An 18669-nucleotide genomic window follows, 5' to 3' on the forward strand; every position below is an offset into this window, starting at 1 on the left:
TATGAAATAAACACACGTCAGTAGAAGTATTCATTAATTTATTTCAACCATTATTGAATATACAGTACAATTACAGCTAGCATATACATGTACATGTATACGGTGTGATGACATCGTAAAATAAAAATGTGCATGATTCAATTATCCGGAAAGCTCGTTAATCCGGACATATTCACTGGGAACGAATGTGTCCGGGCTATATGATGCCAACTAAATATGTTGAAAATGTATCAATTCATTACATAAAAATATGTAATAAAATAGACCCTTCAGAATAAATGTAAACAAGAAATACAAAATAAAATATAAAAAGTAAAGATGTAAATATTCTGTAAACTGTATAAAACCAAAGATAAAGACAGCAAATGTAAAATCCTCCTATTTCAACTGCCAAGTGCTGAAACCATCTCAGACATCCTCCGAAAAAAAATCAAATTCAGTAACAAAAATGTTTTTTTTTAAAAAAAATGTTCTACATATATTTACAAAATGCCTGGGGGTCCTGAGTAGTCTAAAGCGCTCTCTGTTACGGATCACTGCCATCTCACCTGTCTGTGTGGTTTTGAGTCTCCGATTCAGCCAACATGGGTATGTGAGAAAGCTTGCCAGTAGCTTCTTTTGGGTCTATTGTTCTTTCTGAGTTCTTCCTCCACCATAAATACTGGCCGTCATGTGTAGCCTATCGTGTGCTGAAGAAATGGCGTTTAACCCTACAACAACAACAAAATGCCTGTACATGCAGTGAAGACTTTATCATGACCTTTGACCTAGAATCTGAAGTCATGGTCAGAAGGCGACAATTTGTCTCAGATGTGCTGGATATGCTTTGATTGATTACATCCTTTAATGTGTTTGAAAGAAATACAAGTTATTGTTATCATTCCAGGTATTTTAGAAGTGATACAAAATTTTATTCACATCACTTGTATTATGCTCACAAGCCCATGCAGCTAACTAGAGGCCAGTGGATACGAGTCGATTTACCTGGCTTAAATATCTAATCATTTACTATTAAAGCAGGCTTGTGTAATACATCAACTGTCCCACTAACTTTATATTGTGTGGACCAGTTGTATTATATCCTAATAATTCTTTCTGAATTTGAGCTATCCAAGATGTTGCTAATAAGCCCAACAGATAAAAGATATGGCTTTAAAAGTGTTAAGAAGCCCAGGTCATTATATGAATGGTTTTTGCTCATTATTTAAACCTGCCAAGATCCTGATGATGAAAGTGTATATTACAAATCTGACCAAATCAGATCACAAAGAAGGTTTTCAGACTAAGAACTTGAGCCATCAGAAGCAAGATTACTTTGGTAATGTGCAGGAATCTCTCATTCTTGAACCCATCTGAGATAATGATATAAGCATATATTCCAAGTTTGATCTAAACAGGATCAGAAATCTTGCCTCTTGGATGTTAACATGGTCAGCCAAATGGATGCATGATTATCTTAATATGCATACATCTCACTCATTATCAGTCCAAGATCTTGATATAAACCAGTTTCATAAAAATTAGATCAGAAATGTGTCTTCCAGGACTAACAAGCCCAGCCCATTTGATGCAAGATCACCTAATTAATAATCATGGGTTTTGCTCAAATCAGACTTCTATGAGATTTTAAATATATAAGCATATATTCCAAGTCGATCAGAAGTATGGCATTCAAAATGTTGACATCAGCATGCAAACCTGCTCCTTATCAAACTTGTCAAAGATTTTGATGAGGTAAACCCATATTTCAGTTTGAAATCAGATCAGAAGTAATGGATTCTAGTGTGGTAACAAGCAGCTGTTGATGGATGGATGGATGGGGGAATGATGCAAATTGGATGCAGGGCCTTACCATAAGCTCCCTTAGCCTTAAATCCAGGGGAGCTCAAAATACAAGTCAAGACCTTGAAATTTATAATAGCTTGTTAAATGAATGCAACTAAATGAAAAGCTTGTCAGAATTCATTTGTGTACATGTAGATACAAATTACTGTTGATATGGTCAATGATGTTCAATAACACAAGTAATCATGTTTGACTTTGCCTTAATGTGACCTTCCTAACTCCATGTACAAGCTTTATACAAAAGTGGTTCCTGTATGTGGCGTAGAACTAACGTTATCAAGCAGAAACCATTATAGTTACCGTTTGGCTCCAAAATTGACGTTTTTCTTTACCCCAAACACATTCATTACACAAAGTCTGATTACTGCAGATGATGGACAACGGAAGTTACTATGCAGAAAAGGAAAGTTAATTGTTAGATGGTCTGCTCCATTAAAAGGCAGGTGATAAAATCTAGATTATTACTCCACAGATGAAAACTGCAACATACCAGTCTTACAAAGTCTTAACATTTTTGGGATGAGATTGTCAAAATTTGTTTAATTAGTGCTGAATAAATTTATGTATCCCTGAAAAGACACATACTGATAGGGTGAAAAGGGCAAATATACAAGCTGCACCTCTAAGATCTGCTCAGATGGAACACTAATAACACTGAATGCATCACAGAGCAAAAAGGTCATGTCCATTAGTCAACTTTTACAACATAGTGTGCATTAGGCTAATTCAACATTTACAAGTCCATATGGGCCCGAATTCAAATTGATAAAAATTTATTTGTCAGATGTATTAAACGTGTGTTCCATGACACTACGCGTCTCATCTGCATCTGTATGCTATAACTGTTGTATTTCATTTTCATGCTTTCATATGAACTTGAACATATCAATGCATAAACTTTAGTCATGAAGTAATATTCCAAAATTTCAGTTTAATAATACATACTGATGTTAAAGACAATACTTCAAAACTTGATGGCAAAAACTTGAAAACACTGTTTACAATAATACAACTTTCTCCTTAAACTGAAAGATGGTAAATCCTAACATATCAGCATATAAAATTTATGGTAATATTATACCAAAGTTTTTGACAGTTGAATGCAGTAATAAAGGTAGAAAATATGACTTTATGAACCAATCTTTCTGCATAAACAGGTAAGATAAGCAAGACAACTCCTTTGCATCATACTGTCTTGTAGCAAAATTTTAGTTGAATGAAGACTGATGTAGATGACACACGATTTTTTTACATGCTTCACCATAATCAACAGGCTTTCTGCCTCTGAGCAAGGGAGACAAGCAAGACAGGAAATCATAACATATGGAAAAAACTTAAGACCTATAGGAATATTTTCCCAAACTTTCCCTTGAATGTAGCATCTGATGTTGAAAATATGACTTTTACATGACTTTAATGTAAAATTTAACATTATTCATGACAACAAAACCTTTACAGCTGCCACTGCCCCAGGAAATGTGACTATATATCACCATGCTAATGCAGGTGTGACAGAAGATTCGGGTGGGGGAGGAGAGAAGAGTTTCAGATGGGGGAGAGTACTCCTACATTATTTTCATCTTATTTTTATTTTTATAAAACTGTCACTAGATAATACAGGCTTCTCTTGAAACTGACAAACTTACTGAAAAAAGCATTACAAAATAACACTCAAAAACTAGATCCTATACAGCTGATATTAAACTGGACGCTTCAAGATAGTACTTGAAAATTCGTCTTGTTTAAATGTTAAACAAAAAAACATTAACGTGTTTAGAAGAAAGATTCAGTATGTGTAACATTATGCACCATGGACTTGAAAAGGACTGGACCATAACTGGATGCCAACTGAGCCACTGCACCTCCATTCAGAGAATCTGCAAAATAATAAATTACTGTAACATTTCAATGCTATTTTTTTTCTTCCTTTTAAAAAGCATATACACTGAATTCACTTTTTTTTGTTGGGTACCAATTTTTATTAATTTCATACTACAAATTCTGATTTAAAAGCCCCAAATAACATACTTCTACTAAGGGACCAACAGCTTTAAATCCATTAATGTTCCAATGAAAATATAAATTTTAATAAAACCACAAAAAAATGAAAAATAGCCTGCAAATATATAAAAATGTTTCATACTGGTTTATTTTCAATCACATAACTAGAGACAAAATTACATATCTTCATTCTGTAATGCAAGGTAGGTCCTGAAATTTGGACATTTCTTCTGACACCAGCCAGTGGACAACACTGACTCGACATGATCCCTTACATAATACATGAGTGCACATCACTGAATTAGTTCGCTCACTGTGCAGATTAAATTCTATAGATACATGGTACATTTGAGTTTGTTGATTTACTTACCGTATTTACTTATAAGTTGAGTAACTGCAAACAACATAGACCCTTCACTGACATCACAAAATGTGCCAGCAGAACAGAGTCAGTGTCATTTGTTCTACTAATTACTCCTAACAAACTGCATAAACCTAGATCTGCTAATGCATTATGCAACAGTAAATCTGGATCTGTGTAGTCTGCAATTGGGCTCCAACTTATAAGTGAGTATATATGGTGGCCAAGTTCTGGTTCTGGTCACAGGGCAGATAAATCTGTTGCATTTACGTTCATTCTGGACTTTTTGCAACAGTGAACTTGGGCATAAACATTACAATGAATGACTTGGGCATAAACATTACAATGAATGACTTGGGCATAAACATTACAATGAATGACCTGGAAAAATGGATATTATTTAAAACTTTTCATCTCCTCCAGATTGTCAACATGATAATTTTGGGGAGGGGCTATGTATAAAGTTTAATGTAATTATATTAGAAAAATCGTCATAATGTGTTGTACTGTTGCACAGTTTGCTGAAATTGTAAGATAAGACTTTGGACTTCATTCTAATTTGATCCCTTTTAAAATAACTAACTTTCAACAGGGCACATGTTTGGGCATTTTTGCCAACCAAGGTTCCAATATGCTAACTATACAATTTGGTGGATCAATCAGATATTTCTGTGCTTTGGATCTGTGAAATTCATTAAATTCACTGCATCCAATCAAAATAGAGTTGTTCAAATTTGAATACTGTCCTGATATGATCGAGACAAGGGGAGCACACAACTGGAATGGACTCATAAAAAAGCAATTTTTCACTGCTGGCCTGTGTAATGGCTTATTTCTTGTATGTAGTCATACTTTCGATGTTAAATTTACAAAGTATCCTTTTGAAGTCAATTGCCTTTACCATTTTTGGCCTATTTACAATGCACTGCTGTTGCAGGCTATTGGTTAGTTGGCATTACATACTAAGGTAGGCAACTCATGAAATCCAATAGATGTTGTTTGGAACAAAGCACTGTAATAGCTGATCAATCCTTCAAGGTGTAAGCAGGGTTAACATATCAAAACCTTGGCTAGTGAAGATGATGTTTAAATTGTACTATGGAAAATTTGTGCCATGTGATATTAGTGACAGAGATTAGAAAGGGATCCTGTCTTTATAAAACTCATAGAGAAAGCGTATGCTTGACATTTTGAACTTGTTTGGTAGTTAGAGGCAGGCAGTCTGAAAATATGTATGCTTCCTTCAACTTAGAGATATTAAACATGACCCTGGTAATTGAAAAATAATGTGATATTAAACATGACCCTCGATACTGAAATCATGTGATATTAAACATGACCCTTGTAACTGAAATTATGATATTAAACACGACCCTGGTAATTGAAAAATCATGTGGTATTAAACATGACCCTGGTAACTGAAATCATGTGATATTAAACATGACCCTTGTAACTGAAATTATGATATTAAACATGACCCTGGTAATTGAAAAATCATGTGATATTAAACATGACCCTGGTAACTGAAATCATGTGATATTAAACATGACCCTGGTAACTGAAATTATGTGATATTAAACATGACCCTGGTAACTGAAATCATGTGATATTAAACATGACCCTAGTAACTGAAATCGTGTGATAAAAATGAAAAGAACCATGAGTAAGTGAAGGCCTAGCGAAGGTTAAGAAATCCTAGGTGCAATTGTCCATAAATCCACCTAACAGTTGTTGATTATTTGAAATTCTAATTTGCCACTTGCAATTCTTGTTCTACACAACATGTGAATCATTACATAATGGCATGCTTCCTTCAGGTTCAGCACCTGGATAGTTTCCTCCATATACATGTACCAATTCAATTTGTAAAAGCATATTATTTTTGGAACCAATTTACTTCAAATTTTCACCATCAGCCCAAACTGTATTGTTCATATATTATAAAACATTCAAAAGAAAAGCAGTTTTACAAAACAATGTGATATTAACGAGAAAAAGTGATTTATAATGTATAGGAGTAAGTACTAGGCAGACATAAGTCATCTATGATGTATAGGAGTAAGTACTAGGCAGACATAAGTCATCTATGATGTATAGGAGTAAGTACTAGGCAGACATAGTCATCTATGATGTATAGGAGTATGTACTAGGCAGACATAAGTCATCTATGATGTATAGGAGTAAATACTAGGCAGACATAAGTCATCTATGATGTATAGGAGTAAGTACTAGGCAGACATAAGTGATTTATGATGTATAGGAGTAAGTACTAGGCAGACATAAGTCATCTATAATATATATAGGGGTAAGAACTAGGAAGACATAAGTCATCTATGATGTATAGGAGTAAGTACTAGGTAGACACAAGTCATCTATGATGTATAGGAGTAAGTACTAGGCAGACATAAGTCATCTATAATATATATAGGGGTAAGAACTAGGAAGACATAAGTCATCTATGATGTATAGGAGTAAGTACTAGGCAGACATAAGTGATTTATGATGTATAGGAGTAAGTACTAGGCAGATATAAGTCATCTATAATATATATAGGGGTAAGAACTAGGCAGACATAGTCATCTATGATGTATAGGAGTAAGTACTAGGCAGACATAAGTCATCTATGATATATAGGAGTAAGTACTAGGCAGACATAAGTGATTTATGATGTATAGGAGTAAGTACTAGGCAGACATAAGTCATCTATAATATATATAGGGGTAAGAACTAGGAAGACATAAGTCATCTATGATGTATAGGAGTAAGTACTAGGTAGACACAAGTCATCTATGATGTATAGGAGTAAGTACTAGGCAGACATAAGTCATCTATAATATATATAGGGGTAAGAACTAGGAAGACATAAGTCATCTATGATGTATAGGAGTAAGTACTAGGCAGACATAAGTCATCTATGATGTATAGTAGTAAGTACTAGGCAGACATAAGTGATTTATGATGTATAGGAGTAAGTACTAGGCAGACTTAAGTCATCTATGATCGATAGGAGTAAGTACTAGGCAGACTTAAGTCATCTATGATCGATAGGGGTAAGTACTAGGCAGACATAAGTCATCTATGATGTATAGGAGTAAGTACTAGGCAGACATAAGTCATCTATGATGTATAGGAGTAAGTACTAGGCAGACATAAGTCATCTATGATGTATAGGAGTAAGTAGTAGGCAGACATAAGTGATTTATGATGTATAGGAGTAAGTACTAGGCAGACATAAGTCATCTATGATGTATAGGAGTAAGTACTAGGCAGACATAAGTCATCTATGATGTATAGGAGTAAGTACTAGGCAGACATAAGTCATCTATGATGTATAGAAGTACTAGGCAGACTTAAGTCATCTATGATTGATAGTGGTAAGTACTAGGCAGATATAAGTCATCTATGATCTATAGGAGTAAGTACTAGGCAGACTTAAGTCATCTATGATCGATAGGGGTAAGTACTAGGCAGACATAAGTCATCTATGATGTATAGGAGTAAGTACTAGGCAGACTCAAGTCATCTATGATCGATAGGGGTAAGTACTAGGCAGACATAAGTCATCTATGACGTATAGGAGTAAGTACTAGGCAGACATAAGTCATCTATGATATATAGGAATAAGTACTAGGCAGACATAAGTCATCTATGATGTATAGGAGTAAGTACTAGGCAGACATAAGTCATCTATGATATATAGGGGTAAGAACTAGGCAGACTTAAGTCATCTATGATGTATAGGAGTAAGTACTAGGCAGACATAAGTCATCTATGATGTATAGGGGTAAGAACTAGGCAGACATCTATAAGACATGGGTGTATATACCAGGCTGACATCTATAATATATAAGTGGTAAGAACTAGGCAGACATCTATATGGGGGTATGCACTAGGCACGCATGGTCATTTATAATATATAGGGGTGTGCATTAGGCAGACATAAGTTGTCCATAATTTAAAATAGTAGGCTCTATGCAGACATTAGTGATAGGGGTATGCACTAGGCAGACTGATTGTTCTGAAAGGTTCATTTGATTGGTCACTTTCTTATCCTTAGGAGCCACGTAGGAATGCTGCTATTTTAAAATACACATATTTCCATCATAATAGTTTTTTAAATGAACAAAGTTAACATCAGTGCAATAGTATATGAAATATACAGAACACTAGGCATAGACCTTGTTAGGGTTTACTGTCTAATTTACCATGTTCAAGATAATGGTCACATTAGATTATGCTCTTTTGATCTCAATGACTAATGGACTGGCAGAACTGCAGTATTTTCAGGTCTCTTAAGGGAGCTGGCAGCCATGTTAATGTTAACAGCCACTTTGCGAGTATGTTTATCTCACTTGAGACATTTCCTTGACTGTTAATAATTTACATGCCCACACATGTATTATTACACATACAGCAGTTAGATATACATAGGTGTCAACCCCTTAAGATGAAAACCTGTATGCCAGACCAATAAAAACCTAACAAAGACAAAAAAAACGTACACAAAACAATGTATTCATACATTATATAATATCAACAGTTTTAAAACAACAAATGCTATACACAAATTATTTTGCACATATTTTACATAATTATTTACATTCTTGAAACTTTATTTCATTGCTTTTACTTATAACACTATCATCTTCCTGCTTTGGCTAAGCAAAGAAGCTTTTGATGGATGCTCCCTTCTTCATTTCAAAATTTCTCTCATGCTGTTTTGTCCTGAAGTGTTCCTCCAGATCATATATGCTAGACACCACCACTTTAATGTCTTTACTGCATATTTTACAAAAAGCATGTGAAGATCCTAACTTGGATACATCTACAATGCCAGGGAAGACTTTAATCTAATCAGCCTGAAACTTGCCACGACTTAGGTCAGTGTCTTCAAGCTTGCATTTCTTTGAGTTAGGCTCAGCCATTTGATGGATGGAATATTTCAACTAGATGAAAGAAATAAAAACAAAAATTTTAAAATGTAGATTTGACCTGTGATAGAGGAAGATCTCCCAATTACAAATATGTTACGAATTTATATTTTTCCCCATAAAACCCAAGATATTACGCCAGGAACTACCCAAAAGTTGAAATCTAGAAATATAAAACAAATTGACAAAGTAGCAGTCCGGAAGTTTATACATTGTAAGCTGTTGATCATTTCTATTATAATTGCATATCTGGTTTTTAAAAAGTTATGAATTTGCTATATGGTGTGCCGATTTTGGTCATAAACTTGATATAAATTGGCTATGTTACATATTTTCAAGTCACTCAGTATCTGTACTACATCCGTCATTATGGCAATGCATCTTCCTGTTCGCATCACCTGACAAACTTAACTCAAAACTATAACAGCATGATAAAATGCCGGTGCTAAAATCAGTAGAGTATTTATTTTTAATTAGTATATTATAAACAATTTTAATAAATCGACTTTATCTCCACACAGAAAAGTCAGACGAATTACGGTTACACCAACATGATTGCCACACTATGTTAAGTATGAAAATTGATGCAAACTTTATGCATTTGATAGCAATAAGTATAAATAATAAAATAATAATGTATAAGATAAGAAAACATACTTACTACACAGGTAGTTAGTCAATATTAGAAATCCTAGTGAGCTTCTAATCTGTGAGCGATAAACGACAAGATCTTTACACACTGGAGTTGAACCATGAATGAAACACGCTTCATTATCAAAGGAAAAGCGTGGTTTTGAGTATGATTTGATTGGTTGTTTTGGGCCACCATAGTCTCACTGAATTTTCCTTTTAAAATTTAGTTATGCCAAATGTCCCGGATGCACACAGAACAAAAAAAAATTAAAAAATTTAAATTTAACATTTTTTTTTACCACAAAAAAATCCCATACAAAATGGTTGTACAGCTGTACAGTGACAAAAAAGGAAAAACCCAAACAAATTACGGGTAAACCGAACAAGTTGACAAATATGGATATATCAACATACAGAGATATATTGGATCGGCACAACTATTGGCAAATTGTTTACATGATGTCTCAATACTTGGGGCCAAATAAATGTATACATCATGGTCTTTGAAATGATGATTTACTCTTTTTAGGAAAAATATACTTTCTATCTATGGAGTAACTTTAGGTCCTTATTTTCCCTTATTTCATATAAGAATATGAACACAAGCAAACTGATTGATGATGATGATAAAAATGAAAATTTAAGTACTACATACATAGTTATTGTTGCTGGTAATAACTGCCTGAAAGTGGAGAATACTTATTCACTTATTCTTGTCTAAAGGTGCATACAGTTTGTTGATAAAAATCTAACTGGAATAAAAACAGGGAACACAGTCTGCAGTCTTTATGCTTGTATTGCTCTTTAAAAATGTTAATGACAGCTAATACATATATTAATGAATTCTGAAATAAATGCAAGACATAAAGAAATGTTGGTAAACAATATAGTTATACATGTATATCTAAAAATGTGCATGATTTTTATCCATGAAGACAGCTCCAGTTCCTATTAATGTAGTAAAAGCATTCAAATGCTCATTCTTATTGGCACATATATTTCGTCTAAGAGCAATAGCACGTTTTTCCATGTATATACCGGTATTAGATTTCTTGTATCATTGAAATACAAGTTTTATTAATTTTTTAAGTTAACACACTGGCGTAGCAAGTGATTTCTTGCCAGTTTTAAGTATCAAGTTGAAATTATGATCAATGTTTGTTCACCACCCATTTTACAAAATAATTCATCATTTCTATCACATTCAAGCTTAAATCACAGTCACATCTTTTATTAGGCAGATAAATCAGTCCTACACCTGTAATAATATTGAAGGGCATTTTAGGGGCTGAGACAGTATTGACTGCACACATCGGTATACACTTACTGGTACTGCTTGCTGCTGTTAAGCTACTGCGGGCTGAAGGGTTATTTTGGCGATATGTACATAATATTTATGGATCAAATCATATATCTGGTGACTTGTAAATCCATGATGAATAGCACAATCATCTGTCCTGTGGCCATTTATAATTTTGCACTAGATATTGCTATTAGTGTCTAAACTATACACACGTGTTTCAGAAATATCTGCATGCAGCAAAAGTGCACATTTTAATAAACAGATGGCATCAGACCCATATACTGTCCAACAATATCAACACAGATTGGGGTGGCTAATTTATAGGACTAATTTTTTTTCCTACTGGAATAGGTTTAAGCAGCTATTTTGTGGCAGTGGAAAATCTCTATGACCTTTTCTCATCAAAAGCATTTTCCTGACCTGTTCAGAAATAACTGCATAGTTTTCCTTACAGGAGGTGCTAAAAGCTTGCTTAAGCGTGTCAAAAGATGTGGTTTGTATTGCTCATCATGTTTTTTTTAAAAAAATAACCATACAACTAATACAGGTTTAGCAATGGAACAAATAACCATAATAGAAATGGTATAACAGAAAATAGTTCAGAAAAATCTGTATTATAAATAATGTAATAAAATCTGCACCATATGCATAATAGATTACATCAAAAAAATAAAAATATTTAAAATTAAGGATAATCTCTTGGAAAATGTATATTTTTTACTCTTCCTTTCATAAAAAGACATAAGATGTAAATGTATAGGACTTAATATCAAACTGATTACTCTTATTAACAGTTGTAATTTTAATTTACTGTGGAAATTACATTGGCAGTCCATGAACTAATTAAAAGACAGATACAGCTTAAATGCAGGGTCTATTTTGGAACTAAAATTCTAAATCTTTCCCCAACTTCATCTAGTTAAAAAGAAGGGGTAATTTCCTAAATATACATGTAATAAAAATATTCTTTAATTAATACAGAAATGTCTTGTAAATGTTATTGTATAAATGATTTTAATGTGTTTGGGTTAATTTTTTCTGTAATCTTTGAAAAATTATCATGAATCCTGCAAGTTCACATTGTAGAACAAATACTGCATTAAGGACAAGAAAATTAAATCCTCTCCTCTACACATGCATACTTAAAAAAGGAAAAGTCCAAAAAAGTGCAGAAGATAAAAAAAACTGCATAAATGACGTGAACATTCTTAATCATGTCCTTATTTATAGAAACTTATCTGCAAAATATTGTTTACCATATATTCTTGCATATGAGTAGAGTCCAACTGCAAACAACCATCACATAATGTGCAGATAAGAGTCAATGTTGTCTGTTCTACTGATAATTCTTAGCACACTGCATATGCCCAGATCTGCCAAAACATTATGCAAAGGCATATCTGGGTCTGTCCAATTTGCAGTTTGACTCCACTTAACATTGAATAATATGGTACAATAAATAGTATAAGCTTAATCTTGCTAACAAGGGACCGTATCAGGATGTCATCAATGCACTTGCAGTCGGTCTGGAAAAAAAATAGAGCCTAAATCTTAGGACCATTGATCTAATTGAAATAAAGTAATTTTTTAAGCCAAACATGGGGTCCTCATCTTCAAAATGGGTACTATTCACAAAATGTGTAGCTCAACAAAATATAAATCCTGTACAAATGATGCTGAGATTTGGATCCTGACAATAACTGCCTGAAATTTCAATAAAATCAAAATGCTTGCATGCAGTTCAATGTTGATCATCTAACTCGATCAATTATAAATATAAAGCATACAGAACAAATTAGATGATATCTTGTGACAAAAATTAGGCAGATGCTGGATAGTTCACAAAAGGTGCTAAAAATGTGCGACAAGGTGTCGAACAGTCATTTAACACATATTTAGTTATAACAAATACGGATGATAAAACTGAAGGAAAATATTTCTGGTACAATAATAGATATGATATAAAAGAAATTAAATCTTCAGTGATTTCTTTCCTTAGAAATACTGCAAAAATGAAGAAAACAGAATTAAGAACTTCAAATTTGCCATGATCAAACTCATGCTTGATGATAAACCCATCCTAATTTTATCAAATTTGGCAAACTGTTATTTTCTACAGTTGTTTTCAGTGATAAGCCCAGGCCCACTCATCAAACAATTTACTGGGTGAGCCATGTGTGCTTATTATAAGAGAAATACTGTAGATATGTACCTGATTACCAATGATTAGCCAATGAAAATGATCAGCTTTTCTGTCAAAACAAGTTATGCTGATTTAAAGGAATGTTATTTGTCATGCCTGTTTCTGAAGATTTGCAAAAGTAAACCCAAAAATAATTGCAGTTAAAAATTAATGAACAGTTGCCATATTTATGTGTAAAAATAAGCACCCAAATGTGAATAATCTACACAAAGATCTACCACTACATAATGCAAAATGGTATACACCCAGATATACCACTAAATTATGCACCAGCAGATCAAGGTATAAGCTGTTGACTTCAAATCTTAAGTACAGCACACAAAATAGGCAATGACCTGGCCTCTCGAGCTTGAGATTCAGTTCTGACCAATCGCAAATGATTTTACTTTTGAAAGGTCATTTCTGATTGGTTAACAGTGGAAATTCAATCCCAGACTCCAGTTCCAAGCTTCATGTCCTCCAAACCCACTTGCACATTATGTACTAGCATATCTAAATTTTTATTCACAGATGGGTGTGGTTTATAAATGGATAAACACAGTTAGTGAATGCAAAACCAAACATTGTGACAGCATATAAAAGATTAATTCATGGAGAAAAAAACCACTAGTACAAACTATGACAATTATTTAATGTGTTAAATTGTGCATTTTGTGCATATAGATAATAAAATGACAAGAGCATAGTGAGCAATTCATTATACATCTGCCCCATATTAAATAGTGACCACTTCGGTTGCCAAGAGGTTAGAGCATACGTCTAGGATGCGGAAGGTCGTGGGTTTGATCCCTGGCCAAGTCATACCAAAGACTCATGAAAATGGTACTAACAGCTCCCTTGCTAGGCGCTCAGTATTAAGAGGTTAGTGTTAGCACCGGTCAGCCTTGTGTCAGGATAATGTGACTGAGTGGGACATCATACTACATGTCTGCAGCATGATGCCCCAGAGCTCGAGATCACTATAAAATGCCACACTGCAGACATTGTAGCAATATGACTGAAAAATTATTAAAGCTACATTAAAAATTGAAATCACACATATTTAATAGAATTCTATGTAGGAACTAGTAAAGCATGGGTGACTCAATAGGCTATTGACCAAAGGGTCTCTATGACACTGATTAAAGGTCAAGGTATATAGCACTGAATCCCACTTACTGTGCAGAAATAATTATTAAAATTTTATTAGATTTACTATAACCTTGAACCCTGACATTTATACTCCAAATTCAAGAGTTCCTTTCGTACACGCCATCCACAAAGTTTAGTCATAGACCTTTCTCTAGAACAAAAGTTATTGCACAAAACTCATGTTTTAACTCTAGAAATTATCAGGCCTCTTCCTTACTTCAAGTGCAAATGTTCCACAAACTTTGGTCAAAGATGTGGTCTAGAACAGAAGTTATGTGAAAACAAATTTGCTTAATGCAGACAGTGACCTTGAAATTTGATCTATTGACCCTATGATTTATAGGCATTTTTCTTGCAGCAATGGTTAGCTATTCACAAACATTAGTGAAGGTATAGAGGAGAAAATTGAAATGTTTGTGCAGAAACTACTTTTCATTACACATCCACAGTGACCTTAAGTTTACCTGGCATGTCTAGAATCCTGCAATTTGAACTGGTTAAAATTTAAGTCTAACTTAAATTTTCACCAATCAAAAGTCCTGAGGCTAGATTTAATTTAGGACTTGTGTTAGTGAAATTGGGACTATGTCTATGGAGTCCAACCAAAGATATTGAGTGAAAACCATTTTTCTTTTTTCTGTCAGTGACCCTAACCTTTGACTCTAGAATCAATACACTTATTCTATACCCTGAATTTAAGCCATGTACAAAGCTTGGTCCTGTTCTGTGATTTGGATTTAATATGACTGTGGAAACCATTGTCTTCCGTCAGTCAGGGTGAATCTGACCCTCATCTTCTGACCCCCTAATCAACAGGTTTGTTCCTTACCCTGAGTGTAAGTCACCCAGTGCATTCTTTCAGTCACAGTGCCCTTGATCTTTAAAGTCTGAATCCCAATTTCTGATAAAGTTAGATGTTGTAAAACAAAAGTTATTGCACAGAAACAAAACAGATGGATAACAATACATATTCTACCTTTTGGCATGCATATACAAATGATGGATAAAAATGGATAGATGTTAAAACACCTAATTGTACAAACAAGACATCAAGAAATGCTACTTACAATATTCAGTGAAAGAGGTACAATGGTATACATGTATGTAACTCAGTTTTTATTTCCTCATTTCTTTTCAACATATTTATGGGAGAAAAAAAATGTCAATTTTGAATCAACTCTCCATTGAAATAAAGAATCCTGTCGTGTTTAAACTATTCCAAGAAACAACTGGCTAAACACTATGGATATGACTCTGCTCTGGTTTGCTCCTGTATGTATCATAATGGTTTAAATACCAGTGATAAGCCATAATGAAATAACAAATGAACTTTTAATTTATGATAAATATGTTATGTTCAAAATTGTGAATATCATACATTAGGTTTATTCAATTTATAATTTCTTGATAGAAATGATCCAGCAATAATTGCCATTCTAGCACAAGTTAAAAGAAAAATGAGTATTTGTTAATTTGCAAACATCGCCAGCAGTGTAAATGCATTTAAATGCTCCATCTCCATTGCTTTTATTTTCTGAACCACTACTATCCTAACCAGTTTGATATATATACATATATATACATTTATTCAAAACAGATGTGCAAACAGTCTTCTTTTATGCTACTACTATACAATTTACAATATTCTTGTCATTACTAATAAAACTTGACACACATATATATCAGATATATATAACAAGTAGTCCAAAGCCTGCATGGTCAGCTATACCTTAAGTATTGTTATAGAATGTGAGATCTTGACCCAGTGGTCAACAGATTGTACAAATGTATGTTGCAGCATGAAAAGCCTTGCTCCATGATGATTCATCCCAAGTAAAAACAGAATCTTTGAGGGGTATATGCAAATTAGCTTTCACCAAAACCTTCATGCAAAGTTTCTATGACTGTGACCTTGAGCCCCAAGGTAAATGAGGAAAGCAAACGTGATATCAAAACAAATAGTTTTGCTTCATAATAATTCATTCCATGTCTAGATAGAATCCATCCAGGACTTTGGCAAACAAAAGCAAACGAATAACTTCAGCCAAACTCTTAACAAAATCTTCCATGACTGTAACCTTGACCCCAAGATCAAAAGGACAAGAGAGTGTCACATAATTAATTTTCCAAGCTTCATAATGATTCATCCCAAGTAGGAACAAAGCAAAAATGACAAAACTTGAACCAAAACTTTTCCCCTGAAAGTTATCATATGTTATTATTTTATGACAAATTAAAAAAACATGTTTCAAAAACATGAATATGTAAATGCCAATTTGTGTTTTAAGAATAGAGTTAGTGAAAGCACTTTCAAAATATAATTTTTGGAAGATTTTAAGTGCAGTGCTTGCATTATTTTCTTCCTAAAATCAGCCTGAAACTGTAAGGGAGCCTGTCAAGAGGTAATAATGGCAGACACAACTACATGTATATCTAGGAAGAGCATTAGACCATATAATGTTGTAATTAATTGGACTCCTAAATTAAGCACAATATATATTTCATAAAAAGCAAGGACTAAATATTTTACAATATAAGATTCAGCTTAACAATGGGGCAATGCTGTGTTATGGAATTTGAAAAGCGCTGTAAGATCCAGCTTGTTTTCTTAACATCATTCAGTTTTGTAAAAATATGAAAAAAGCAGTGAAGTGAAGATCTAACCAATACAAAATGTTACAACAAGTATGAAGAAAAATATTAACTATAAATCTGCATTCCTATTACTGGTCTATTGTAATGAAGCTAGAAAGTCTTAGAAAATCCCTGTCTCTAAAACTACAGCATGTGTGGCATGATTTTAGTCTTTGACTCTGTACCAATTTTGTTGGATAGAAGGATCTAGTTCATTCAGGTGTTGACTTTAATGCTTCTGTTCATCGTCCGAGAATAAATTAGATAATGTTCTATCAGAACAATGAAATCAAATGCCAAAGGTCTGATACTATTATATATTTAGAGCTGTTCAGGTGTTACTAATGATACAATTTTCAAGTGCAGTACAATCACCTTCACAAAATCATATTTTCATGATATAGCCTCACAAGGCCTGCTTAATGTCTTCAAGCATGTTAAAGGCTCTTACATGTTTATGTCAATGTTTTTTGTTATTGGTCCTAAAAACTGACAATTGACAAGTATGATGTACAGAAAGAGTGACTGAAGTTAATGATCCTTAACACACATTTCTTATTACTGTAGTCTTGACATCAAGGTCAAAATGGCAAGCCAATATGTCAAAGACTGAACATGTTTTAGCTTCATAATGATCTGTCACAAGTGTGATGAGAATCCATCAAAGCATTTAGGACATGAAGAACTGGAACCAAAAATGTGATGACAAAGCAGAAACTAGAAGAGTTTACTGCTGTGTCTCAACTTTACCCTACTGTAATAAACTATAACCATATTAAGTATAGCACTACCTTTCTATCCCAATCTATTGATTAGTAAGAAGTCTATCCATATATAATCTGTCCTTCATGATATACAAATATTAAGTCTCCCTGTTGGCTCATGTATAACCCTTTCTTCATAATAAACAATTATTAAGTCTCCCTGTTGCCTCATGCATAACCCTTCCTTCATAATAAACAAGTATTAAGTCTCCCTGCTGGCTCATGCATAACTCTTCCTTCATAATACACATTATTAAGTCTCCCTGTTGGCTCATGTATAGCCTTTCCTTCATAATAAACAATTATTAAGTCTCCCTGTTGGCTCATGTGTAACCTTTCCTTCATAACAAAGAATTATTAAGTCACATTGCTGGCTCATCAATAACCCTTCTTTCATAACCAAAAAATATTGTCACATTGTCTTCTCATGTATAACCCTTCCTTCATAACAAAGAATTATTAAGTCACACTGTTGGCTCATGTATAAACCTTCTTACGTAATAAACAACGTCATAAACAATTACTAAGTCACCCTGGGATTTGAATGCAAGACCTCCTGATCCTGACCTATTGGATAAAATACAATTTCAGTGATAGTGAAGCCATTGTTCTAAGTCAAATGGTGGCCCATAACATGGTTTAACTGCTTTGAAAAATGGTGAAAATTTAACTCAACCTACGTTTTCCTAATGTAAACCTAATGTAAATTTATATCAAATTTGGCTTCAATCCATAAAAATCATTCAAAAGTCACAGTGCATAACTGAAAATCATGATTGCCAGGAACAGAAAGATGGTCATAGGCAACTACATGACCCCTACACAGATATGGCAGAGGCTTAAAAAATTCATCTAACTGAATA

General features: G+C 33.6%; 1 protein-coding gene across 2 annotated transcripts in view; it reads right to left on the reverse strand.

Annotated features, from left to right (window-relative positions):
• Positions 1–21: 21 nt before the first annotated feature.
• Positions 22–18669, reverse strand: part of LOC149804924 (3'(2'),5'-bisphosphate nucleotidase 1-like) — a 53645-nt gene continuing 34997 nt past the window's right edge. For both annotated transcript variants that reach the window (XM_089945940.1, XM_089945939.1), the window contains one exon: positions 22–3722. In XM_089945940.1, coding sequence (XP_089802066.1) covers positions 3619–3722 — 104 coding nt within the window. In that variant the 3' untranslated portion in view covers positions 22–3618. The remainder of the gene's footprint in view (positions 3723–18669) is intronic.

This window comes from Sinohyriopsis cumingii, chromosome 2, assembly GCF_028554795.1.
Source record: "Sinohyriopsis cumingii isolate HCF-2022 chromosome 2, ASM2855479v2, whole genome shotgun sequence".
Classification (NCBI taxonomy): domain Eukaryota; kingdom Metazoa; phylum Mollusca; class Bivalvia; order Unionida; family Unionidae; genus Sinohyriopsis; species Sinohyriopsis cumingii.